This window comes from Neophocaena asiaeorientalis, unplaced genomic scaffold, assembly GCF_003031525.2.
Source record: "Neophocaena asiaeorientalis asiaeorientalis breed wild unplaced genomic scaffold, Neophocaena_asiaeorientalis_V1.1 scaffold489, whole genome shotgun sequence".
Classification (NCBI taxonomy): domain Eukaryota; kingdom Metazoa; phylum Chordata; class Mammalia; order Artiodactyla; family Phocoenidae; genus Neophocaena; species Neophocaena asiaeorientalis.
Genome location: NW_020174791.1, coordinates 3,804,110 through 3,828,717, shown reverse-complemented (window position 1 = coordinate 3,828,717; position 24,608 = coordinate 3,804,110). Strand labels below are relative to the sequence as shown.

At 61.3% G+C, this 24,608-nt stretch overlaps 3 protein-coding genes across 42 annotated transcripts in view; 1 reads left to right on the top strand and 2 right to left on the bottom strand.

The window, feature by feature from the left end:
* Positions 1-978, top strand: part of LOC112409948 (tyrosine-protein phosphatase non-receptor type 11-like) — a 12,375-nt gene extending 11,397 nt beyond the window's left edge. For all 7 annotated transcript variants that reach the window (XM_024760347.1, XM_024760346.1, XM_024760345.1 and 4 more), the window contains one exon: positions 125-978. In XM_024760347.1, the coding sequence (XP_024616115.1) occupies positions 125-430 (306 nt within the window). In that variant the 3' untranslated portion in view covers positions 431-978. The remainder of the gene's footprint in view (positions 1-124) is intronic.
* A 639-nt stretch (positions 979-1,617) lies between these two features.
* RNF223 (ring finger protein 223) lies at positions 1,618-4,569 on the bottom strand. Its single transcript, XM_024760305.1, has 2 exons — positions 4,470-4,569; positions 1,618-3,042 (listed from the first exon to the last, which is right to left on the bottom strand). The coding sequence occupies exon 2, from the start codon at positions 3,031-3,033 to the stop codon at positions 2,275-2,277; it is 759 nt and encodes a 252-aa protein (XP_024616073.1). The 5' UTR covers positions 3,034-3,042; positions 4,470-4,569; the 3' UTR covers positions 1,618-2,274.
* A 3,945-nt stretch (positions 4,570-8,514) lies between these two features.
* Positions 8,515-24,608, bottom strand: part of CUNH1orf159 (chromosome unknown C1orf159 homolog) — a 28,151-nt gene continuing 12,057 nt past the window's right edge. Inside the window, exons 1-12 of one of the 34 annotated variants that reach the window (XM_024760201.1) lie at positions 18,237-18,430; positions 18,062-18,150; positions 16,461-16,536; positions 14,012-14,173; positions 13,807-13,893; positions 13,392-13,457; positions 11,622-11,756; positions 11,004-11,029; positions 10,859-10,889; positions 10,450-10,491; positions 10,028-10,353; positions 8,515-9,733 (exon numbers count right to left, since the gene is read on the bottom strand). In XM_024760201.1, coding sequence (XP_024615969.1) covers positions 10,055-10,353; positions 10,450-10,491; positions 10,859-10,889; positions 11,004-11,029; positions 11,622-11,756; positions 13,392-13,457; positions 13,807-13,893; positions 14,012-14,173; positions 16,461-16,536; positions 18,062-18,150; positions 18,237-18,378 — 1,155 coding nt within the window. In that variant the 5' untranslated portion in view covers positions 18,379-18,430 and the 3' untranslated portion in view covers positions 8,515-9,733; positions 10,028-10,054. The other 33 variants (XM_024760200.1, XM_024760199.1, XM_024760203.1 and 30 more) reach the window with 33 other exon arrangements.

Sequence of the window (24,608 nt, the reverse complement as noted above, 5' to 3'; positions counted from 1 at the left end):
GTGGGGGTGGGGCGGAGTCCCGGCAGGGAGGCCTCGGGGGCGTGGCCCGGGCGTGGGGGCGTGGCCCGGGGCGAGGGGGCGGGATCGCAGGTGGCCCCCAGCCGAAGCCCGTCTCCGCCCGCAGCACCCCGGAGGCCTCCGGCCACGTGTACGAGAACCTGCTGCGCCTCTGGCCGTGAGGGCCCCGAGTGCGCGCGCCCCGATTGGGGCTGGAGCCAATGCGAGAAGGCGGGAGCCCAGCAAGCCAATGCGAGAAGGCGGGAGCCCAGCAAGGCCGGCCCTCGCGTTCCTCCAAAGGACTGTGTTTAGGACTGTGCAGACCGGCGCCCAGCCCAGAGCGTTGCGGGGTTGGGGGGCGGGGGTCCCGGGTCTGCCCCTCAGACCCTCCCTGACCAGGTCTGCACGTCCAGAAATGGTGAGGGAAGTTTAGGAGATCCGGTGTCCCTGCCCCTCCTGGAGGAGGGGAGGCAGGGCTGCAGGGCTGCGGTTTGTCTCAGTGCGGGAGGCCACCAGTGACCACCTGCACGGCGCAGTGACGATGTGTGACCTTGTGTGTGCCACACGTTTGAGTGTCAGCCTGTATGTGGGACACGAGTGACCAGCAAGTGAGTGCCAGTCCGTGGTCACCAGCGTTTGTGCCCCTCTCCCCTGCATCCTGCATGCCCCCCACCCCTTCAAAGCTGCTTCTCAGCCCTGCCCACAGCCGTGGTCTAGGATGTGGGCCAGGCAGTGGCTCCGTCCCTGCCGTGTCCAGGCCTAGCCCAGACCGTCACATTGCTGTCACGAGTGGACACGTGTTTGTTGAATGAGAGAATATGTGACGTGCTTGTGTGACCACGGTGATGAGGGCGGGGCTCCATGTGTGCCTGGCTGGTTTGTGATGGTGTGATGTCACTGGCCTGTGGTCCACGGCTGCACCCTCCCATCATGGATGTCCCTGTGGCTTTGTGGTTTCCTCAGTAAAATGCCTTCTTCTCAGTTCTGCGTCTTTGTTGGGGCCTGGAGAAAGAGAGCATGTGGGTCCCCACGACTGGGCCCAGCTTCCCCGGGGTGTCCCTGAGCCAGAGGCCCAGCTGGTAGGAGCAGGAAGTCCTGGGCTTTGGGGTGAGGGGTGAGGAGGCTGGACCTGTGCGAGAGCCAGACCGGCCTGGCCTCTCTGCCATGCCAAGCTGGCAGTGCAGGATTCCTGGGGCTGAGGGCAGAACCGGGTGGGGGAGGGGTGGGGGCTGGCAGGACTCCCGCCCGCCCTTGCAACACTCGCTTCACCAGCCAGGCCTGGCCCAGCCCGGGAAGGTCTGCTGGAGGAGCCTGAGGTCTGTGGGTCTTCAGGACATGCTGGTTGTCGCCAGCCCCTCTTCCGTGCACACTTGGACTTCGGTTCCCGGGGGCCACGGGGTCCTGCGGCCCTCCAGTCAGGGCTCCAGGCGGGACTGTGGGGCCGTGACTTCTGGGGGAGGCGGCCTGGTGTGACCGTGGTGGGGGCTGGGGGGGAGGGCCCTGGACCAGGCCAAGGCCCCACAGCAGTCCCGCCTGCCCCAGGTGCCCCAGTCCCTCTCCATCTCCCTGGGAGAGCCTCACGGCCCCCGGGGGCAGCCAAGTCCAGAAGTGCCGCAGCCCATCCACAGCCCAGAGGGGACAGCAGTCGGACGCCCTAGAACCTGCGGCCATCCACCCTAGGTGCTGCTGGGAGTGCAGTCCAGTGGGAGTGTCCTCTGGATTGAGGGTCTTTGCAGAAGGGGCAGACTGGGGGTTTTTCTGGAGGGAGGGGCTTAATGGTGCAGGAAAGAGGACACAGAGAGTGAGGACCCCTTACCAATTGCGAGTACAAAATAGTTTATTTAAAAATGTACAGTTCAGGAGGGTGGGCTGGGCTCCCCGCCACTGCCCTCTGTCCCCCTGGCCACCCGAGGGAAGGGGCCAGCCCTGCCTGGGGAAGGGAGGAGCCGTGGGCAAAATGTGAAAATGAAAGAAAGATGGTGAGCCCGCTCCCTTTTCAGCAAGGGGCTGGTCTTGCATGCGATTCACAGTGTGTATGGGGAAGGGGCCTCGCCAAGCTCTCTCCTGGACCTCAGTCTCCCCATCTGCAAGATGGAAGTTAGGGGGGCGGCCTCTGGGGCCCACAGGGATCTGTGATCCCTGGGAGCTCGGGGGACCATTTTGTCCACCCGACAGGAGCCAGCCCCAGAGAGCGGGGGCAGGTGTGCCGAACCGGGTGTGGGTTCCTCAGAGATCCCAGGGGGCTCCTCTGGGATCCCGGGGGTGGGGGCGGTAACCCTAGTTGTCAGCCAGAGACCCGAGCGAGAAGGTGGCGGCGCTGGGGGCGGCGGCGGGGGGTGGCCGGGGAAGGCAGTGCAGGCTCCCGGTCCTGAGCGCGCACTGCACGGGCCAGAGCACCACGCATAAGAGTGCGAGCAGCAGCACGGCGATGAGTGCCGCGCGCCTCCAGTCCCTGCGGTGGGCCCAGCAGCGGGCCAGGCAGCCCTGACGGCGGGCAGGGCCCGGGGTGGGCACGGGTGCTGCGGGCGTGGCGGGCTTGCTCGGGCTCACGTCCACGTACACAAAGCCGGGCGCCGCAGGGCCAGGCGCAGAGGGCGGCGGGCGGCAGCACAGCTTGGTGCCCTCCAGCCACACGGGCTCCTCCCGCCGCAGGTGTGCTGGCATCCGAGCCTGCAGCTGGCGGCTGGTGTGCAGCGCGGGGGCCCCGGCAATGGGCACGGCTGTGGGCCGCCGGCAGAACGGGCAGGGCACGACCTCGCTACCCGGCTGGCCTGCGGGCCGGGCGGCTGCCATCCGCGCAAGGCACTCCAGGCAGAAGACGTGGGTGCAGGAGAGCTCCTTGGGTGTCCTGAAGATGTTGTCGTAGCCCGAGAAGCAGATGGAGCATTCCAGCGGGGAGACCGCCTTCTCTGAGCCAGGGCTGCCGGGGGACCTGGGGCTGCCGGCCGAGCCGCGGGACCTGGGCACTGTGGCGGTGGGGCTGCTCCTGCCGGCAGGCGGCAGGGCCGTGTGCCACACCTGCGGGCCTGATGACATGGTTCTGGGCTGTGGGACAAACAGAGACCCCTGTGAGTGACCTCGATTGCCCCTTTCCTGCAAGGTCTGTCTGTCGCTGTCTCCCCGTCCCTCTCTTGCATCACCCAGAGATTCCGGGAAGGACACTGCCCATCTGCAGGCACCCCCACCAAGTCCCACCTGTCCCTGGCTCAAGGTCTTTCTGCTCAAGTTGTAACCCTGCGCTCCCCAGCCCCTCACCTGCTGAGTCAGGGCTCAGCATCCGGGGGTGCCCCAGCCTGCCTGGGCCCTGTGGACCACTGCTCTGTAGACCCTCCCACCAGCCCTGGCCTACCTGGACGTGCCACTGGGCAGAAATAAAGGTGATGATGATGGCCCACAACAGTTACTATTTACTTCGGGGCTCTGCTAGGGTGGGCCCTGGGCACATGACAGAGAACAGCCACGGTGCATTAGAGGCGGCTCGGAGGCTGGGGTGACAGCCAGCGGGGCCCAGGCTCTCACAGGAGGAGTGTGGCTCTGGGTCAGGTGAAGTGGGTTTGAACACAGATCCCAGTGTGGGCGGCCGATTTGGTTGGCATGCGCCCGATCTGCGGGCAGTTGTGTGAGGGTGGGTGCCAGGCCTGGCTGGGTGAGGGTTGGGACTCTGGATCTAGAGCCGGCCTGAGCTGGATGCGCTGCGGGAGACTGGAGGGCCCGAGCAAGGGTGGTGGCCGTGGCCCGAGGAGGAGGTTTGTCCCCCAGCCACGGCCTGAACCTGCAGGGCTGCCTGGTGCTGGCCCTCAGGGCCTGGAAGTGATCCTCAGCCTGTGGCCAGGGGAGCGGGGGGCGGGGTGCTGGATGAGCCCCAGCCATCCTCCCTAGGCCGGCCCGCCACCTGGGAGCGTCACCCCAGCCACAGCTGCCATCAGGAGGCAGTGGGACGTTCTCCCCCTTGCCTGCTGCCCCTTCACGGGGTCCACGTCTCCTTCCCAGGCAGCCACGTGGCTCCTGCTTGGAGGAGGGTGGGTAAGGGGCTGACTCGCCCTTCACCTTCACAATGGACGCAGGAGGCCGGGGCCTTGGGAAGACGCTGGCCACGTGACCCCATGGAGCCCAGGAAGGCCCCCCAGGGGTGACCTGACCCTGACTTGCTGGTCAGTCCAGGAGGGATGGTGGGATGACTTCGCAGTGACGTGTCACGAAGGCTCGGTGACCGCCGTGAGTCACGGTGACGTCACTGTGACATCACCAGTGCCCCGGCATCGCAGCATGAAGCGTCATTACATTTGGTGACAGCAGCTGCCACAGGCCAGGCGGCAGCCTCAGCAGGGTCTGGGGGTACTGCAGGCTGTCCTCCCCCAGCCAGTTCACCCCACATAACCGGTTCCTTGGCACGGAGGCCCCACCCCTCTGAGGAGGTGCCCCACCCTGAGCCCGTACAGGTGAGAGGTGAGTGCCAGTTGAGCCAGCCTTACCTGGTAGCCGGGGTCAGTGGGGCCCAGGCACGACCCTCTTGGCTGGCACGGCCAGGCTGCGGCCGCGAGCTCACTCGTCCTGGCAGCGCTGGGTCCTTCCCCTCCGGGCCTGGCTGCTGTTCCTCTCCTGGGCCTCCGGGGGGGCGGGGGGCCGGGGGGCGGGTGTGTGCACTCCTCCAGGTGTGGAGTGCTGTCTGAGGCGGGTGTGAGTTCTCTGGGCGTGGGCTCCCGGCAGGGGGATTTATATACTTGCTGGGATCATGCTGGCCGGGGGCGCGGCCCGCTTCCGGGATTGGCTGGCCTTCTGTCCTGTCCCTGGCAGGCTGGGCAGCCAGCTGAGGGCGGGGAGTCAGAAGTGAGAGGTCTGGGGTGGAGCCTGGGGTGGGGCTAGGGGTCGGTAGGGCTCTATAGTCTGGGCAGGTCTCGGGGGGTGGCTGGATGCCTGGGTGAAACCTCTCCCCTACCCCCGTGGCCCCTGAGATGCCGGAGCAGCCCCTCCGGAAACAGATCTGCTCACCAACCCTGTTCCAGGTGGCGGCACCTGAGCTCCTGGGTGGGCCCCCCGGAGGGTCCCTGCCAGGAGCCCCCCACTCACGATCAGCTCACTGACATGCTCCCCGAGCAGCCCCTGCCCCTCGCCCCAACACCTGCCTCATCCGTGTGGCTGCCCACCCCAAACTTGGGCTTCTGCTGCCCCCGCCCATCCCTCCCCACCTATAGCCTTTGGGGGCCGGGAGGGAGCTCCCTGCTCTGGGTCCAGAGAGTGGGGTGAGGAGTCAGGGCTGGGAGCACCCAAGGGCTGAGCCAGTGGTGAGGGCGGGCCAGGCGCCAGGCTGGCCACACGAACTTTCAGGGGAGCGTCTGCTGGGGCACCTCAGTTACACATGTAGGGCAGGGACTCCAAGGCAGCGCCCACCCAGCCAGGGGAGCCGGAAGTCTCCCGGGGGACGGGGAGCGGTTTCAGCCAGTAGGTACGGGGTCCCAGCAGACCACAGGGCCAGCCTGTGCAGAGGCCTGGCTGGAGGGCAGGATGCAGGGGGTGAGGGCTGGGCTGGAGGGGCCCGGGTCCTAGCCAGGGGCTCCCCCATCTGACACCTGATCCTGGCCCCAGGGTCACAGCAGGCTCTCCCCCACACCCCGTGGTTTCCCTGCCCCCACCCCCCAGCCGCACGCAGCACACCTCAGTGTGCACCTGATCTAGACTTGGGGCCCAGCCCTCCTGAGATGGGACCCCAGTCACGAGCCCGTGGGGAGGGGATGCTGGGCTTGGTGAGGCTGGGAGCAGCGGTCCACCCTGGTGGGGGACGGCCCACCTCATCCCCACCCACCGGGCAGGGGCCCCCTGACTCCTCAGCGGGTAGTCCAGGACCCCCGGAGGCTGCCCAGCCCCAGTAGCACTAGGAGAGGCACTGACAGCCAACAGAAGTCAGAGGTCAGCAAGAGGAAGACCCTCCCTCAGCGTTAGGAGGTGGGTGCCCAGAGCAGGCTGCCTGGGCCAGACCCCAAGAGGAGCCACAGCGGGCTGGGGGGGCAGCCAGGCCTGCAGCCACAAGGAGGCTGAGCTGTGGGGTGGCTGCAGGGGCGGAGGGGACCTGGGCTTAGGAAGGGGCTGGGGCTCCCGTGTGCTCCAGGAAGGGGGAGGAGCCTCAGCCAGGGGCTTGACGAGGGGGTGAGGAGTCTCTGTGAGGGGCGGGCCAGTCCGTGCGAGATGGGACTCGGGGTCGGTCACATGCTGCCTCCAGGAGGCATCCTCGGTCCTCTGAGAACACCTTCCCAAGGGCTCCTGGGAACCTCCGGGCTCCTCAGTGGACAGTCAGTGCCCAGAGGCAAGTGGACAGGAACACCTGAGGGATGTGCCGTCTGCGGTAGTGGCCAGGGCTCACCACACGGGATCTCAGCACATTTGGGGCCCACCTGGTCCCCACACACCTGCTTGCTCTCCACCTTCACGAGGGAAGAGCAGCTGCTCCAGGTGTGAGCGTGGGCTTCGCCTAAGTGGGTGAGCTGTTCACCAACCCAACCCGGCTGGGTGTGCGAGCGCACGTGTGCAGGTGTCTGTGTGCGCGTGCAGGTGTGTGCACGCGTGAGGGGAGCACGGCGGCCGGCACGTGACCCTGGGGCTGGGACTCACTTGCTGGACCGGGCAGAGAACGAGGCCCACGGCGACCGCCCCTGTCCAGTTGCGGCTCTCAGATGTGGGGTCCCGGAGCCCTCAGGACACCTGGGAGTCCTGGGCTGGACACAGAAGCTGTCCTTGGCCAGAGGAGCAGGAGAGAGGCCTGCCCCCCAAGGGGTGGGGTGAGGACCGGCTTCAGATCCCTGAGGGCTGCCGGGGGCACACGAAATGGCCAGTGTGGGGAGAGGTCCCCACACAGGTGTAGATTCTGGTGTCCCCCACAGGCCAGAGGCTGGGCTGAATACACACTCTGGGCTCCCGACAGGCTTGGTGAGGCCCTCTGGCCATGAGGGGGACTCCTCCGGTCCTGTCTCTCCAGCACCCAGCAGTGAGCTTGGTCCCCAAAGTTGGCCTGGCCTTGGAAGCCGGCTCCTACTGGGGCCCGGCGCCCAGGCCCCTGCCAGGCCCTCTGCCCTCAGGTCACCCCCTCAGGCCCCGCTCGCCCTGCCCTGTGCTGCCACCTCCCACCTCTGCAGTGGGTGCGGCCTCTTGCTGACCTCTGACTTCTGACAGCTCTGGGTGCTCCTGCAGCACTGAGTGAGCGGATGAGTGGACGAGCGAGCTGCAGCGTGGCCCCCGGGCCGGGCTCACCTCCCGGGGCAGGGGTCCCCGTGGCGGTTGACACAGTGGGGCTGGGGGGACGACGGGCGCCCCACCTGCCTGCTTTGGCCCGAACTGATAAGCCCACAAATCGGCCTTATCTTGGCTTCTTACGTGAGGGCCTGGAGTCCAGGTGAGGAATGGGTGACGGAGAGAAACTGGGGAGGCGGCTGTGCATGGTGCCCGGCCCAGACGCCCTGCGCCTGCCAGCTGCCCCACCCCTATCTCGGGTGCCCCCCAACCCTGCCCACCGCTTTCTGGCCAGGATGCCCATCAGGGTCACGGGCTCACGAGTCCAGTGATGCCCCCCCAACTATTTGGGGGCCTGAGACAGTCGCACCCAGGCCCAGGGGCCTCCGGCAGCTGAGAGCCCAAGGGGCCAGGCCACATAGGCCTGGGAAGTCAGGGGAAGCATCTCACGTGTGGGGACCAGAGGGCTGCAGGCTGAAACGCAGAGTTGAGTTTTGCTGCCGGGGATGGGGCAGGGCTGAGGCTGGGGGCTGCAGGCAAGGCAGGGGACAGGACATTAGAGAAGAGGGGCTCTGGGGGGCCCCGGGGAAGCCGAGGGTCATCTTGCGCCCACAGGAATCCCATGGGCGACCCACAGCCCCTTAAGGCTGTCAGCCTGGAGGCAGGAGGTTCCCGGGCAGCCGCCCCCCAGAACAGAGGGCGGAGCCTCCCCCCGCAGCCCGGGCTGTGCTGACGCAGCACCCAGGGCCAAGCAGACGCCCCCCGGGTGCCCCGATGGCTCAAGCCTGACGGGGTGGGCCAGGCTCTCTGCCCTGCCCCAGCTGTGTCCTGGCGGCTCTGGCTGGGACGCCCGGGATGAAGCCCGCTGCCAGTCGGCAAAGGTCCCTCCGAGGGCCACCCACCCACGGGACCCCACCTCCCCAAGGTGCCGCCAGCCTGCACTCTGTACCCACGTGTAGCTTCCTCCTGGGGGCTGTGAGCCGGGCACCACGGTGACCTCCCCGAGAGGCCCCATGGGTGCCCTGGCCGCACAGGGGCCTGCAGTCACCCGTGACTGCATGTCCCCCATGGGCCCGGTCACTTTACAGAAAAGCCCCCTGGGGGCACCCACACTCTTTCCCATCTCAGTCCTGACGGCTGGGGGCCACCAGGGACTCCTGCTCTCTGAGGCAGCTTGGGACAAGCCCCCTTCTCCCGAGGCTAAGATCCTGAGAGCTCCCCGCCCTCCCCAGCGCGAGGCCGGGCTCGGCAGCAAGGCTCCACCCCTGCTGAGGAGCCGGTGAACCTGAGGCCGGCGAGAAGGGCCTGAGTGGTTTATTGACGCTGATTTCAGGTGGCCGCCCCTCTCAGCTGCCGGTCAGTCATCGTTCATGTCCTGGCGACCGAGCTTGTGTCCATAAACCACAAACACCCCAGTGGGAATCCCAGTGCAGAAAGCAGGAGGCTGGCCACACAGGCCCTGCCGTGGGCCCCGCGGACGTGGACCAGACACCGGAGGAGAAAACGTCAGTCCCCGTGGAGGCTCTGGGGAGGCCAGGCAGCACCCTGCCCGTGCTCAGTGGGCACCCCGATGCTCCCCCATTTCCACAGGAACCCAGAGCCGTCCCTCCGCAACCGGCCGAGGCAGGGAACACGGGCTGCTGCCTCGGGGCGGGGGCAGCGGGACGGGACTGCTGGCCAGGGCGGCCCTCGGCAGGTCCAGCGAGACAGCCAGTCCAGGCGGCAGTCACAGGTAAATGTGGCCCCGGGTTGACACGTCCCCGGGGGGGTCTCGACCTCCAGCAGCTTCGGGCCAGTGTCCATCCCAAGGTGGATGAGGACCTCCAGTGCCTGGGGCGCAGGCGGGGTGCAGACGAGGGCAGCGTGCCGCTTGGACTTCTGTGCAAAGTGCTTTCTGCTTAAGCACAGGTAAGAGTCAGCAGGAGGCCAGGCGACTCACTCCCGCGGCGCCTGGAAGTGGGCAGCTGTGGCCGCGCAGGACAGCCCTGCGGGCGCCTGAGCCCGGGGGCCGGTTTGCAGGCCCCAAACTGCCTGTGTGTGGATGCGGCCGGACCCCCCAAAGGCCTCGGCCTCACTGCTCTCAGAGGGGGTGTGGGGGGGTCTGCCCACCATGGGCTCCAAGGCGGAGGGGCACCCGGGTCCTGCAGGTCGTCTCTCCCGAGGAGCCTGGACCCCATGCGGCCTGGTTCCCCGGCCCGGCTCAGGGCCAGAGGCTGGAGTGCTGCCCCGGGTCAGTCACGCTGAGCGGCTGTGTGCGCTGAGGAAGGCCTGCGGGCAGGCGGCTCTCACTCCACATCTGTGGCTAGAGAGGGACGAGCCAGGGCCGTGTGCAGGCCCGTCCTGAGGCCTCGCTGGGCAGCGCCCAGCCTTCGTGTGGGCCCCCCCTCAGCAGCACGCGGGGCTGTGGATGGGCCGCGGGATCAGACGTTGCTCACCCGGGCCTCCATGGAGGAGACGGCAGTGGGGCCCACGTCCCTGTCCGAGGGCCGCTCGCGCCGGACGTAGCGCGGCTTCCGCACTGAAACAGGGTCAGAGACAGGCGGGATCAGAGTGGGGCCTGGGGCGGCAGGGAGGGCCTGGGGTCGCGGGCCTCCCTGGGGCTCACGGGAGTGGGGCTGGAGCAGCCACCAGGGAGGAAGCCCACCGGGCTCCAGCTCCCGGACACCTGGTGCCCCTCGGCCCGGGAGAGGGCCCGGCTCTCCCGAAACACAAAGGTACAGGCCATGTGATGCACTGCAGGGTGGATGGTATCCCCCCAACTACAAACGCGTGTCCACGCCCTAAGGCCCAGAACCTGCGGGTGCAACCTTACTTGGAAAAATGGTCTCTGCAGATGTGATTATCTGATGGGCCCTAAATCCAGCGACCAGTGGCCTCGGGAGAGGGAGGGAGATACAGAGGGGAGAAGCCAGCGGAAGACGCAGCAGCGGCTGGAGGGACGCGGCCCCAAAAGCCCAGGGACACCTGGAGCCCCAGAGGCTGGGAGAGGCGGGAAGGACCCGCCCCAGAGCCTCCGGAGGGAGCAGGTGGCTTCCAGAACCGTGAAGAGAAGACACTTCCGTTCTCCCGAGCCCCCGGGACACTTTGTTACGGCCGCCCCAGGAGACTGACGCAGGCACCTTGTGCTTGGACACGGTGCTGCTTTGGAGAGATCAGACAAGTGTCTCACTGGACAGGGCAGATCTCGCCTTGACCGAGGGACTTCTCTGTCCCCAAGGAGGAGGATGTCCTCACCTGTCCCCACTCCAGACCTCCACACGGTGGCAGGAACACGGTCTGGGGAAGAGGCAGGTGGCCTGTGTGATGTGACCTCTGTGCTCACAGGGTCAACTGTGACACAGCTACTGCTCAGGAGGGACCACGGGAGGGCCCCGTGCCGGCCACTGGCTCCCTGCTCAGGCAGAGCTGGGACCTGGTGGAGGGCTGAGGGCGGCAGGGTTGACCCCTGACCCATGTTGGGAACACCCTGCCCCCCTCGAGAGACACAGCATCTCAGGAATAAAAGGGAAAAGGCACGAAAGCTGTGGATGATGAAGAGGGGCTTGGCCGGCACCCCTGCAGCGGCCATGGGCCTGGCGTTTTGAAATTCCCACCAGAGATGAGGCATCCCGACAGGGCGAGGGACAGGAAAGCACTGACGCACCTGAGGACGGAGGTGGGGGAATCATCGCGGCCTTGAAAAGGGGAAAAGGCACAGTGAGAACCGGAGATGGGATGGCCCCCAGCCCAGACACACAGACACCCAGACGCACACACACGGGGCCTCAGCCCGCCTATCAGGTACTTACAGCTTCGCCAGGCTGCAGGCTGGGGGCTGTAGGGGAGAGCACAGGTGTCACCTGGAGGCCACACAGCTGCCTCAGCCTGGGGGGGCCCTCAGCCTGGGCGGGGGTCCCTCAGCCTCGGGACAGGGGTCTCTCAGTCTGGGAGGGACCCTCAGCCTCTGCTGCTGGACCCTCAGCTTGGGCAGGGGTCTACAGGCCTGAGGTGGGGGTCCATCAGCCTGAGGGTTCCACAAGCCTGCAGAGGGTCCCCGGCTCCAGGCTCACTCCAGTCCCTCACTCCTGTGCCCAGCGGTGCCCTCAGCCTGCCCGGCCCCATCTCCCACCACACTCCGGTGGTGTCCCGCCAGCGCTCTGGGGCCAGCCGCCCCACCCCCAGCTTCCCACCAGAGCAGATAAGCCGGCCTGCAGAGTGTCTGCCCCCGTCACCCTCCACACTGAGACCCCACGACATCCACCCAGAGCACTCCCAGGACGTGACCGCCCCTCTTATCCTCAGGCCCGAGAGCCACGTGACAACCCAGTCCCCTCCAGGGTGCCACAGATGCGGCCTCGCACCGGACACCTGCATCTCGGCCCCAGCCCCGCTCCGTGCCCCCGGGCACACCCCGGCAGGAGGGGTACCTTTGTTTCTTCCATAGAAGACGTCAGGCAGCTTACTGGCACGCTTGAGGTAGAAGAATGCAGCCACGGAGAGGATGAGGCCCGAGCTGATGAGAAACGTCCCCAGGAAGAGGGAGGCTGCCACGTGGGGGCCCCCTGCAAGCGAGGTGAGGGCTGCCAGGGGTGCACACCTGGGCTCCCACAGGGGCCAAGGGGTTCACACACAGGGGTGTGGGTCCCCCCTGCACTCAAACTGCCCAGGCCTCAGGTTCTCCGGGGCGTGGGCTGTCAAGACGTTCAGTGATCCTGGCCCCCGAGCCCCGCATCTCCTCCCTTGACACTCAGTGCGGACTCTGGGGCCCCCGTGGCCCTGGCGTGCGGACACACCCCACCTTGCCTCTCTGGAGCTGGTCAGCTGTCACCCGGGGTGGCCCTCCCAGCACCAAGATGCCTACTGTCTTCACCTCCACAGGTTCAGGCAGGCCGGCGGGCGGATGCCAAGCTGGAGGCTCTGCGTTTAGGTGCCCGTGGGAAGCGCCTTCCTGACCCTGACACACAGGCACAAGGCCGGCCACGCTAGAGCCTCAGGAGGGACGGGTTCCAGCTACGCCGCCCCAAACCTGCCAGCTGGAAGCGGGCTCAACGCTGGACTGCAGGGGCCTCATCTGCCACCCTCTGGTGCAAGGCCCAGGCCCACATCGTAAGAAGCCGGGACTGTCTGGGCCCACCCTGCCCCAAACACTGCTGGTCGGCCCACGCCAGCACAAGGCCACTTGCTTCCGGTCCTGAGACTCGCAGGGAAGGCCTAAGCCGTTGGTCTAGGTCAACGTGTCCTCTGCTGAAGGACCAGGATCTGGGGGGTCATGACCCCCATCACAACCCAGTCACCTCAGAAGAGGTGGCTACACCCTGGGGCAGGTCCCGTGCCGTGACTGCAGTGGTCATTGGTGGCCTGGGCACCACACCCCCGCAGCCTGGCCACTCCCTGTGGCTCGGCCAGCGTCTCAGGTACGACAGGACGCCTCGCAGCAGGAACAGGCGGGGTACCAGGGCGTCTCCCGTGTCTGCACCTGAGGACCAGGTGGTATGGAGGGCATGTCTGCCTGCCTGCAGCGTCTCAGTCCCCTCCAAGACCTATGTCCTAGAAGAGCCACCGGGGACGGTGCAAGGGGACTTCAGATGCCCTCCCACCTTGGAGAACTGCACATCCTGAGCTCCCAGGGACCAAGGGGCCGGGGTGCCTCTAAGCCAGGCAAAGGGTTAAGACGTGCAGCCCATTCAGAGGCACGTGGGGGTCCACGCCAAGCGACCCCAGCCGCACCCACCCTTTTATTTATTTATTTATCTTTTGCGGTACACGGGCCTCTCACTGTTGCGGCCTCTCCCGTTGCGGAGCACAGGCTCCAAACGCCCAGGCTCAGCAGCCATGGCTCACGGGCCCAGCCACTCCACTGCATGTGGGATCTTCCCGGACCGGGGCACAAACCCGTGTCCCCTGCATCGGCAGGCAGACTCTCAACCACTGCGCCACCAGGGAAGCCCAGCACCCACCCTTTTAAATCAACCCCAGACCCTGACTTCAAAGCCGACCGAGCTTCCATACCGTCCGGGGTCCTGGTCCGTGACCAGAGCTGGGTCCCGGTACAGAGCTCTTGGCTGGGGTGGAGCCTGCCCTTGACTGTGGACATGGCCCTTCCGTGGCCAGCATCGGTGATTGGGTCTGCGCTGGGAATGGCTCTGATGGTGCCCTTGTGTCCCCCCAGGACTGGTCCGGTGAGCCGAGAGACTTACCAGAACTCGGCCGCCCAGGCAACCCCGTGCTCCTGTTCATGGGGAAGTGCGCGCCCCGGGCAGCGACTGCGGGGGAACAGAGCAGTCAGTGCGGCTGGCTCCATAGGCCGCCCAGACCCACGTGAGGTCCTGGACCAGGCACGGGGGCCCCGCAGAGGACCCCTGGGGAGCCAGAGATGCAGCCCAAATGGGCCGGAAATGAGACAGGGAGGTGGCCATGGGGACAGAGCAGCCCCCACCCCACAGCTGTCCTGGCGGGCAAGAGGACTCGGGGAGAGGGCTCCTGGGAGGTGTCCACCGAGGGACAGTGGCCCAGGTGTGGGGACAACAGCGAGGACTCCCACCCTTTCCCCCAGAATGTGGAGGTGTGGACCCTTGGTGGGCAGCGGGCAGGGGGAGGGGTGGGGGGACATACAGCCTCTGCACTCGGAGCTGTTGTGAGTCCCGTTCCCGCAGCGGATGCAGCTGACGGTCCCGTCCTCGGCCCAGTGCCCGTAGCAGCCTGTGCCGGGAGACAGGAGCTCGGCTCAAAGCAAGGCCACGCCAGCCGGCTGCCCTCAGGGAGTGCTACGCTCTGAGTCTGTAAAACCACATTTATTCCAGGACGCTAGTTCACCCACTCTGGAAGCTTGGATGGACTTCAGAACAAGAACCGCCCCCGCGGGAACTGCAGCCAGCCCTCTCTCGCACAGGCATTCCCACCGGCCCCTTGCCAGATGCCTCGGAAAGGGTTGCAGAGGCCCGGATGGGGACCCGAAACCGACAGGTGCCGAGTATACATGCTGGAGGGGACGAGAGACGAGCCCCACCTCCCACATCCGCCAGGGGCTGCAGCGCACTCCCACTCGGCCGCCACGAGGGACAAGGGCCGTCTGCGCCGGTGTGCTGCCCCCGGGCGGCCCAAGCACCCTCGACCCGCGTTCCTGCCCTGCCCAACGCCGCGGCCAGCGGCCTCCCCACAGCCTGCGGCCCGCCCTGGGGCTGGGAGCGGTCCAGCGCTTGCCAGCCGGCGGTCTACAGGCAGTCCACCTGGCCCGCTGCGCCCTTTAAGGGCAGAGATTGCATCTTAGACCTTTATTTCTTCTCAACACCCCGGCACGTAGCACGGGCTGAGAGAACGTACTGGAGAAATACTGGTTGCCAGGTGCTGGAGGCCGGCACAGACTTGACCAGCACGCAGTCTGCACACAAACGGGTCCCCTCAGAGGAAGGCCTTCCTGCTGTGACGCCAAGCAGATGGCAGGGTCTGAAGAGTGACGGGGGCGCACGGGCTGAGCGCCGTGCCAGGAGGCCACGTCAGACCCAACGTGGAATCATACAAGTATCAGGAACAGGCCTTCGTTTCTCGTAAGACCAGGGCTTCTCTTCTGAAGTAGTTGGGCTCTTTCCCTTCACTCGGCATTTCTTGGGAGGGGCTGACCTCTGGGGGGGCTGATCGAGGAGGCCTAGGAACGTGGGGTCCTGGGTACAGACCTGTCGCCAAGGCAACGATTCTCCCGAGAGCTCCCTCCGCCAGCCCCAAGGTACCTGGGCTCCTTGGTGAAGCCGCCAGGGCTGCTGGCCACAAGGAGGCCCTGCGCTGTGTGTGCAGGAACAAAGCACAGCTGGGGGCCAGGCCCAGTAACCAGATCTAAGGAGCGAAGGTTGACTTTGCTGAGCCTTAAAGCCCCTTGAAAAGCAGCGCAGGGCCTGGCTCACTGGGTTCCCTGCCTTGCCCAGTGAGTAAGGAAGGTCACCGCCCGGCAGGGCCAGGGACCTCAGGAAGAGAGGAATTCACCCAAACCTAGAGGTACTGCAGGCAAAGTCTGGTGCTGAGTCCTTGGCTTGGCTTCCTGGACTCAAGAGGCCCTGGGCAAAGGCCAGCAAAGCAGACTTAAAAAGAGCCTGTGCGGTCAGTCGCTGTTGTGGCTGAATTTCCTTCAACAATCAGGCAAAGCTTAGTGAGGCTAGGCTTCTTTGTAAGACAATTAGTGTCACTGTGACTCTCTCTGGTAGAAAGCGGGCTGGCTGCGGAGAGAAGTGACCTTTCAGTAGGACACTATGATCTGCCTGATGGAGAAGATTCCAGTCCTGACCTGGGCCTCGAGGCCCGGCCGCCTGTAAACTGGACCGGGTGCTGAAATCCCCAGTCTCCCCCACTGTCTGGCTCTGACTCTCCATACTAACGTTTCCGCTTCTCTCCCACCCTTCTGACCTGGTATCACAAGGACCAGAACTGCCGTTTCCCGAAGCCCTGCAAACCGATGTGAACTTCAGGCAGTCACCTCGACAGGTTGCGGCAACGGCGGGCCACTGGGAAAGTTCCTGAGAGACTAGGGCTGTGTCGAGGGTCTCCACGCTGTCCCCGCCCCACCTACTGCCCACACACAGAGGTTTCACTGGTGGGAGCCCACCCACAGTCCTCCTCCTGCGCTGTCTGATGGGACGGGCTGTCCCAGGACTGAGGGTCAGCGAGACACGGGAGCTGGTGCTTATCTGGTTCCTTTCTGCTCGTTCCATCTGTGTCCCCTCCCCTTTGCCGACCTCCTATCCCACAACTTCTAACCCAAATCTCTCCACAGCTACCAACTTGGCTTTTAATATGTGAAACTTTCTGAAGGTAAAGTCTCAAGTGGGGAGGAGACAAACCCCATATGGGAGCTGCCCCCTGCCCCCCAACCAGGAGAAGACGGGAGTCGGGCGACCATGTTACAATCATCCCCGTCTCCCTTCGGCTGCCCCAGTGTTTCAGCCACTTGCCCACAATCGCCTCCTTGTTCAACCTGATGTGTAAGCGCTGATTCTGCCACTTACTTGGGACTCCACTTCCTCCCATGTCCTGTAAAACCTGTACACGTCTCTGTACTTTGCTGCTCCTGTCTTATGTCACCTTATCTCAGGGCAGCTGAAACTCCCTGCGAGGGAAGAGGCAGTCTTACCTGCCCCCACCCCGCAGGCCTGGAGCCACCGTGTCCTCCTGGGGTCCTGCCCCACCTCCCAGGACAAGGCCCCATCACGCTCGCTGCCTCTGCCCACCCCTCCGGCCCCTCCTTCCCGAGGCCATCTAGGCTGGCTCATGCCAAAGCTCACCTGGGCCACACAGGTTAGTGCCTGGGCAGGTGGCGTTGGTGTCCACCACGTCCACACAACACTTGGGCTGCTGGCCCTAGAGGGGAGATAGTGGTGAGTTTCCAGACCCTGCGGCCAGGCAGCTTGTGCGGGCCAGGCCCAGGGCGATATCCGCAGAGGGGCTCCCGGCAAGCTCACCCCAACACCTGGGGCTCTGGCCTCTTGTAGTCAGCGTCCGGTGACTGTGCCTCGCTGACCCAGAGCAAGGTGAGCACGCACGGCCACACCGCACAGACGCTCCCTGGGACAGCACTTGGTGTCCGGCGAGCATTTGGTGACTGAACCAACAACCGAAGTGTTGGGCTGGGACCTGCCAGGGCACATTCCGTGGCACCTGGACTCCCAAAGGCAGGAATCCCTCGGGGGATCCCTCGGGGCCCACCCAGAGATTCTGTTGGGGGCGGGCTGGAGCAGCCTGGTGGGCAGGGGTGGTCCTCTCCTCCACTGCCCGCCCACCCTCCCCTTGGGGCCTCCCTGCAGCCCCTTCTTCTCTCACGGGGGTCTCCTGGGTCATGGGAAGAGCCGCCACCTCTCGCCTTGTGGGCCACAGGTGGGCACAGGGCAGGCATTTCAACCGCGAAGTTATTTATATTAGTTGCCACTTGCAGCTGGTGGCTTTGAAAATCAAAAGATGAAGCTGCTAAGAAAGGAAGCACATGTGCTTCTGGACAGTGGTGAAACAGGAAGATAACTCCAGGCCCCCTCGGCCTCCCGAGTGAGAGACCTGTGCAGCCCTCACAGCGCGTCTGCCCGTGCTCCCGACCAAACAGCCCACCTTCCTGGACACTTCTGTGATGCTTCTGCAAGTCTACAGGCACCTCCATCGGGGGTCCAGCTCGGCCCCCACAGAGGAAAGGCCAGGCCCACGCGCAGGAGTGGGCGCTGCGGGCACTGCACTCACAGACCAGGCGGCGGCAGGGGCCTCGGGGGGCGTCCGGGCAGCTCCGCTCTGTGCGCTCAGCCCAGCCGAGCTGGTTTCCCAGGACTGGCACGCTGTGATTTGCAAGGGGCACCTCAGGGCGGCTGAGGAATGGTGGGCGCATCCTGGACTCCAGGGGGCCAAGGCCGAGCCCGAGGGGGAAGCCTGGCCGTCCTGTCCCACCCAACCCGGCAGGGGCAGAGCGGCTGGAAGGCTCACCATCCTGGAGGACGAGCAGCTGGGTGTGTGCACACATGGCCGGGCACCTCCAGAAACCACAGCCTGGCACACCTGTGTCACCGGCTTGGGAGAGCCATGACCTGGCCGAGTCTGAGCCTGAAGTGGGCGTCTCTGTCCGCCCCACTAGCTGTGGCCAGTGCCAGTGGGGGCAGCTCTGTGGAGACCCTATTTCAGCTCCAGAAAGAGGTCTAGTTGGGCAGAGGGAAAGGAGGTTCTAGCAGGCAGAGTGGAGCGGGTGCCAGGGGCGGGGCTGTGCGTCTGCTGCCCGCCCAGAGGCACAGGCCCCTCTGACCCTGGCAGTGGGCACGGCCAGCGTCTCGGGGGCCGGGACAAGGGTGGCACCTAGAGGTGGAAGGGCGAGCCCCTGGGTGAAGAGCCCACGAGCCACGTGCTGGGTGCTCACCGCACTTCCTGAGGATCTACTGGCAACTTCCACCAGGAGGCTGGCCAGGAGGACGGCGCGCTGGAGCGCCATGTCCCGGAGCTCAGGGTCTGCGAGAGAGAGGGGTGCCGTGTGGCCACAGGCGACGCCTGGCAGGGCAGGGCACCGGGCGGGGGCCAGAGCACAGGATGCTTACCTGGCCCTCCTGGAGCCCGGCAGACCCTCGGCCCGGGGCCTGCAAATCGAGGTGGATAGGTGAGGCCGTGCTGCTGGTCAAGCGCAGCCAAACCACGCCCGGGGCTCGGGGTCCAACTGGACTTTTCATCAGGAACCCCCATGGCTCGGCCCACCCGGACCAGGATCTGATGGACTCAGTCCCTCCTCCGCCAGTTTCCCACCGTTCGCTGCTGCTTCCAGGAAGAAGGACTGAGCAGAGAGGGTCTGGGTGAGCCAGTCCCGCCCCAGAGCTCGGACGGCCCTCCCACCCGCCATCTCATCCTGTCCTCATAAGACCCGAATTCGATTTCCGGTATTTCCACCCAGAGACGGAATGGCAAGGGTGCCTCTGGGGCGGCCAGGCTGGTCAGGACCCCTCGGTCTTAACAGTTTTGTGCCGTTGGCCCTGTTGTCATCACGGGAGGGTGTGTGGAAAACACCCAGCTGGGGCACTAAAAGCCGTGACACAGGCAGTACTGGGTGCAGGTGCCTCTGGCGGGTGATGGATCCAGAGAGCAGACAGACTGCAAGTAAACTTCCTAACGCTAAAGCCACACGAAACGCGACAGCACACGCGATCCAGCGCTCACGGTGCCACACTTCTAACGCAACCGGGGAAACACGCCGGCCTGCACAACCCCGGAAGTAAATCGTGAGTCGGGTTTTTATTCTGAAAGGTGGGAGCTACAATTATAATCTGTCCCAAACACATAAAAGTCACCTCTAAAAACACTTTTTCTTAACAAAAACAGCTGCAGAGTGGAGCTGCGCGTGAGGAGGGCTGGTTCAGGTTCCACAGAGGGCGCGCTTGGGGCTGGGGGGCGAGAAGCCCCTCTGCCCACTGGCCCAGGGCCTGGGGGTCCCGGGCTGGGGTCTGTCCTGCCATTCGCTCTGTGCCGCCTTTAGTCCAGGCTGATGGAGCAGACGCCGTCCCCCACGTCAAGTCCCCCCATTAAAAACACCTGCTCTTGGGCTTCCCTGGTGGCGCAGTGGTTGGGAGTCCGCCTGCCGATGCAGGGGACACGGGTCCGTGCCCCAGTCCAGGAGGATCCCACATGCCGTGGAGCGGCTGGGCCTGTGAGCCATGGCCGCTGAGCCTGCGCGTCCGGAGCCTGTGCTCCGCGACGGGAGAGGCCACAACGGTGAGAGGCCCGTGTACCGCAAAAACAAAAACAAAAACAAAAAGAACACCTGCTCTTTCCTGCGGCACCATCCCCTTTCTAGAATTTGAAATCCCCTCAGGTGGCAACTACTGGTGTCACAGCCGCATTGACACCTTTGATTCAGGAATCAGGTCTCAGTCGACACCTCTGTCTGCTACTCAGTGGACACGACTGAGTACGGTGTCCACACCGTGCGGCCCCTCCACGGCCCCCGCCTGCCCGGCCAAGCCCTGCCGCTGCACGTGGATGGTGTCTTCTGGAATTTCAGGAGAACAGACCACACTGTCCGCGCACCTTGTGTCGGGCTCCTGCCCTTCAGCGTGGCCACAGCGATCTTCAGATTCCTCCATACTTTGCCCTCTCGTGGCTGAGTGGCATCCACTGCAAGGACACTTCCCTTGCCCGCTGCCTGCTGATGGCCATGTGGCTTTTTCCACACTTTGGTGGCTAACGCTGCTGGGGACGTTCTTGGGCCCGTTCCTGCACAGTCGCTTGCTTTCCTTCCTCTTGGGTAAATACTTGGAAGCACCAGGTCAAGGGGACTCTCTGGGAAGCTGCCCTGCTGTTCTCGGGCAGTGGCTCCGTGTGCTCTGGCCCTGCCAGCTAGTGGCCTCGCACCGGTGGGCGGGCAGCGGTTCTCCTGCTGTTTTCTCCTGCGTTTCTCTGGTAACTAGCGACAGTCAGCACCTCTGTCCTGTCAGCCATTCACACATCTTACATCTCTCATAATGTGCCTATTCACATCTTTGGGCCACGCTGTTTGGCTGGGTCATCTGTCTATTATTATGTGCTAACTCTTCATGTATTTTGTCAGATATATGTACTGTAAATATTTTCTCCCATTTTGTGACTTGTCTTTTCATTTTCTAATGGGTATCTTTAGAAGAACAAATGTTTTCATTTTGATAAAATCGAATGCATCCATTTTTTCTTTTATGGTTCTTGCTTTTTGTGTCCTAAGGAATCTCTGCCTTGACCTCAGGGTCATAAGGATTTCCTGTGTTTTCTTTGAGTTACTTTTGTGCCATGGTGTGAAGTAAAGATCAAGTTCATTTTTCTTCCCTATGTATATCCAGTTGTTGTAGCACCATGTGTTAAAAAGGCTTTCCTTTTCATATTAAATTATCTTGACATCTTTGTTGAAAATCAATTGTCTGTGTGGGTGTCTACTTCTGGACTTCCTATTCTGTTCCACTCATCTGTGTGTCACCAGTACCACACAGTCTCAACTACTGAAGCTTTACAGAAAGTCTGAAGTCAGGCAGAGTGAAGCCCTGCTTTGTGTAATTGCTTTGGCAATTCCAGGTCACCTGCATTTCCATGTTTTAGAATCATCTTGTCAATTACTACAAAAAGCCTTCTGGAATCTTGACTGGGATAACTGACATTTTAACAGTATTGAGTCTTCTAATCTACAAACATGCTCTCGCTCCATTTCTTCAAGTTGTCTTTGTTTCTTTTTTAAAATATTTATTTGGCTGCGCCGGGTCTTAGTTGTGGCACGCGGGATCTTTTTTTAGTTGCGGCATGTGGGACGAGTTCCCTGACCAGGAATTGAAGCCGGGCCCCCTGCACTGGGAGCACAGAGTCTTAGCCACTGGACCACCAGGGAAGTCCCTTCAAGTTGTCTTTAATTTCTCTCAGCAATGTTCTGTGGCTTTCAGTGAAGAGGCGCTCTTACACATCTTTTGTTAAACATATTACTAAATATTTTGTCTTTGGGTATTACTGTAAATATAATTAACTCTCTAATTTCTTTTTTCTTTCTCTTTTTTGAACAACACTTGAATGACCTTTAATGTGCTTAGAACAAATCACTTTACAAAAAGCACGAACACTTTTTAAAACATAACTTTGGGGACTTCCCTGGTGGCGCAGTAGTTAAGAATCTGCCTGCCAATGCAGGGGACACAGGTGCGAGCCCTGGTCTGGGAAGATCCCACATGCCGCGGAGCAGCTAAGCCCGTGAGCCGCAACTGCTGAGCCCGCATGCTGCAACTACTGAAGCCCACACGCCTAGAGCCCGTGCTCTGCAACAAGAGAAGCCACCGCAGTGAGAAGCCCACGCATCACAACAAAGAGTAGCCCCTTCTCGCCGCAACTAGAGAAAGCCCACACGCGGCAATGAAGACCCAACACAGCCAAAAATAAACAAATCAATCTTTTTAAAAAGTAACTTTGGACACTACACAAATTAATATAATAACAACACAGTCGCATGGTCTGATCCTCTCAACTGGACTTTAGGACTCTCTGAGCAATTTACCAGGATTCTATATGTTCATCCAATGCGCCTAGCTATGTTTCTACAGATCTGAATGTTGCTTTGAGAACAGCTGCTCAAAGACGAGTTCCCTCTGTCAATCTCCACAGTTTTCCAAGGTCAAGTCACCTGTGAACCCATCTGCAACCTCACTCCTTAAAAGTGTCCTATGAAATAAACCAGCAGGAAGTACTGGGCAGAAACTGATTCCCAGGAGACATACGGATAAGCAAGTCAAACATGAAACATTCTATTTGAAAGAGAAAGAAAGCAAAGAAAGATGCACCAATACACGTCGTTCAAGGAACAGAAGTTTCTAGTAAAAGGCAGAAGTTGCACAGCAGCAGTTACGACTTTTAATGGTATTTTGTTACATGGGAAGACATATCCTGCCATATACCTTGCAGGGAAACTTTCAAGAGGGGTCATGCCGAATCTATCCCATAAACTTAAAAATGGCCAAATCTGAAACTCACCAAGCCACTTTGGAGATGGGGAGCAGGGCCACAGGCGTCAGGTGCCAGCGTTTATGGCCATCAGGAGTCAGCGTTTTGTTCACTAGCCCCTGGCTGACGCACCCTACCCTTTACTAAAGGACTTCATCGTCTTGCTAAAAACCCACGCCATCAAATGTCCCCCTGTTCTAACCACAAAGTGGTCTGCAACGTAAGCCATCTGCTCCTCTGTTTTCCTTGAGGCCAGATTATCACCGGCCAGGACTTCTGTATAAGGACCTTCCCCACGCTTGAAGTGGTAATTAAGTCAACCGCAGGCCAAGCTCTTTAACGTTTTCTCTGTCGGGATTACTTCTCTGCCCCGGACGGGCACCTGCTCTGCACCTCTCGGGCTGGGCAGCCCCGGATGTGCTAACTGTCCTAACAGAGGTATGTCCACAGGGTAACCTGAGCCAATGCTGACTGTCATGGTGACGTGACATCAGAAAGTTTGAAAAGCAGAGTGGGAACTGCAAACCCACGTGAACGGTTCAGGTTAAAACGGTCAAGTTCAGAGTAATACTGGCAGACAGGGAGGAAAAGAGCGTGCGAAAAGATGGTCTAATTCACCTGCGTGAGTCGATCACACTTGGTAAGGCGGTGGGACTAGAAGTGAAGAACGGAGAGGAACACTGAGGGGAAAGAGACCACAATGGAAAGCAACGGTAACTCAAGGTCAGAGGAACAGAAACACCTCAGTCTGTGCTCCTGAAAAATATACACAGTGATCTGCCAACTCTCGTGCTTAATACGGTGTGTTGCCTCTGGAGTCCGTAGGAGGAAGCGGTGAAGGGCGCAACATTTCAGAGGTTTTCCGGGGTAATTTCAAGCTCTGTAGCCCCAGCTCTCAGACAGTGGCAGTCTGATTCTACTATGTCTTGTCCTCCTCTTGAACTTTGTCCACGTGTCCCGCTTCTGGTGGTCCCTCCTCCTTCTTGCTTTTATTCAGCGTGGCTGGTGCGGACCTCCGCCAGACCCTTGCAGCAGCAGTGTCCCACCCCCACCAGCCCCTGCCGCCCGGGGACTGAGCCGTTCACTGGCTTGCGGTTCCCCCTTTCCAGACTCCCAGGGGCTGCGGTGGCCTCTAATTGCATTTCATAACGGTTTGCTGTTAGCATACAAAAATACAAGTAAAATTTGCATATTAACCTTGAGTTCTGAGATTTTGCTAAATTCACTTAATAGTTCTAGCAGTTTTTCACAGATTTCTTAGTGTCTTCTATATAATCATGTCCTATGCAAATAGATACAGCTGTGCCCTACTTTCCTTAGAAGCTCGTTTTAGGGCACAGCAGCTGGTCTTTGTTAGAGAATACGCACTTAGAAGGGATTTGTGCTCTGCTTCTGATGGGTGTGGCTTTCCACAAATATCAATCAGGCCAAGATGCTTGGGAGCACTGTTCAGATCCTCTATGTCTTTACTGATTTCTTTAGGTCTTTTGTTCTAATACCTGGTGAGAGAAAGATGCTAAAATTGCCTACCATGGCTGCTTATTACTCCCTTTATTGGGTGCATTCATAATTGATGTTTTCCTGATGAAACAACCTCTTTATTAGTAGAATTTCCTCGTTCTCTTTAGTAATACTCCATATTGTGAATCTACCTTATCTGATATTAATATAGCCACTCCAGCCTTCTTACGCTATTTGTATACATACACATTTTGCATTCACTTATTTTCAACCTGTGTTTTTGATATTTAAAGTGAATCTCCCATAGACAGCATGTAGTAGGGTCTTGCTTATTTACGCATTCTGATAATCTCTACCTTTTAAGTGGAGAGTTTAGTCCATTAACATTTAATGTGGTTAAACTTAGGTCTACCATTTTATTATTTTTGTACTTGTTCCTTGGTTTTAATACATAGAAGACTTAATTTTTTTAGAGCAGTTTTGGGTTCACAGCTAAACTGAGCAGGAAGTAAGAGAATTCCCATACACCCCCTGCCCCCACACAAGCAGAGCCTCCCCCACTGGCAACATCCTGCCCCAGATAGGTACTCTGATGAACCTACACTGACACATCACTGTTGCCTCAAGTCCATATTTACATCAGGCTCACTCCTGATGCTGGGCATTGGCAAATGTATAATGACGCTATGGTTGGATTTAAGGCTACCATTTTATTATTTGTTTTCTGCTGTCTCTCTGGTGTTTTATTTCTCTGTTCTCTCTTTCCTGTTTTCTCTTATATTATTTGAATATTTTTAAAAATCCCCTGTCAATTTATCTTTTGGTTCTTCAGTTATGAGTCTCTGTATTATTTTTATGGCTATTGCTCTAGGACTGCAACACACATCCCCACTGTTTCACAGCTTACTTAGAATCAATACTGCAGCACTTCATGTAAAGGCAGAACCTGCGGGTCCACAGATCCCCTTCCCTGTTCCTTATGCTACAGTTATCATACGTATTTCATCTGTATGCATTAC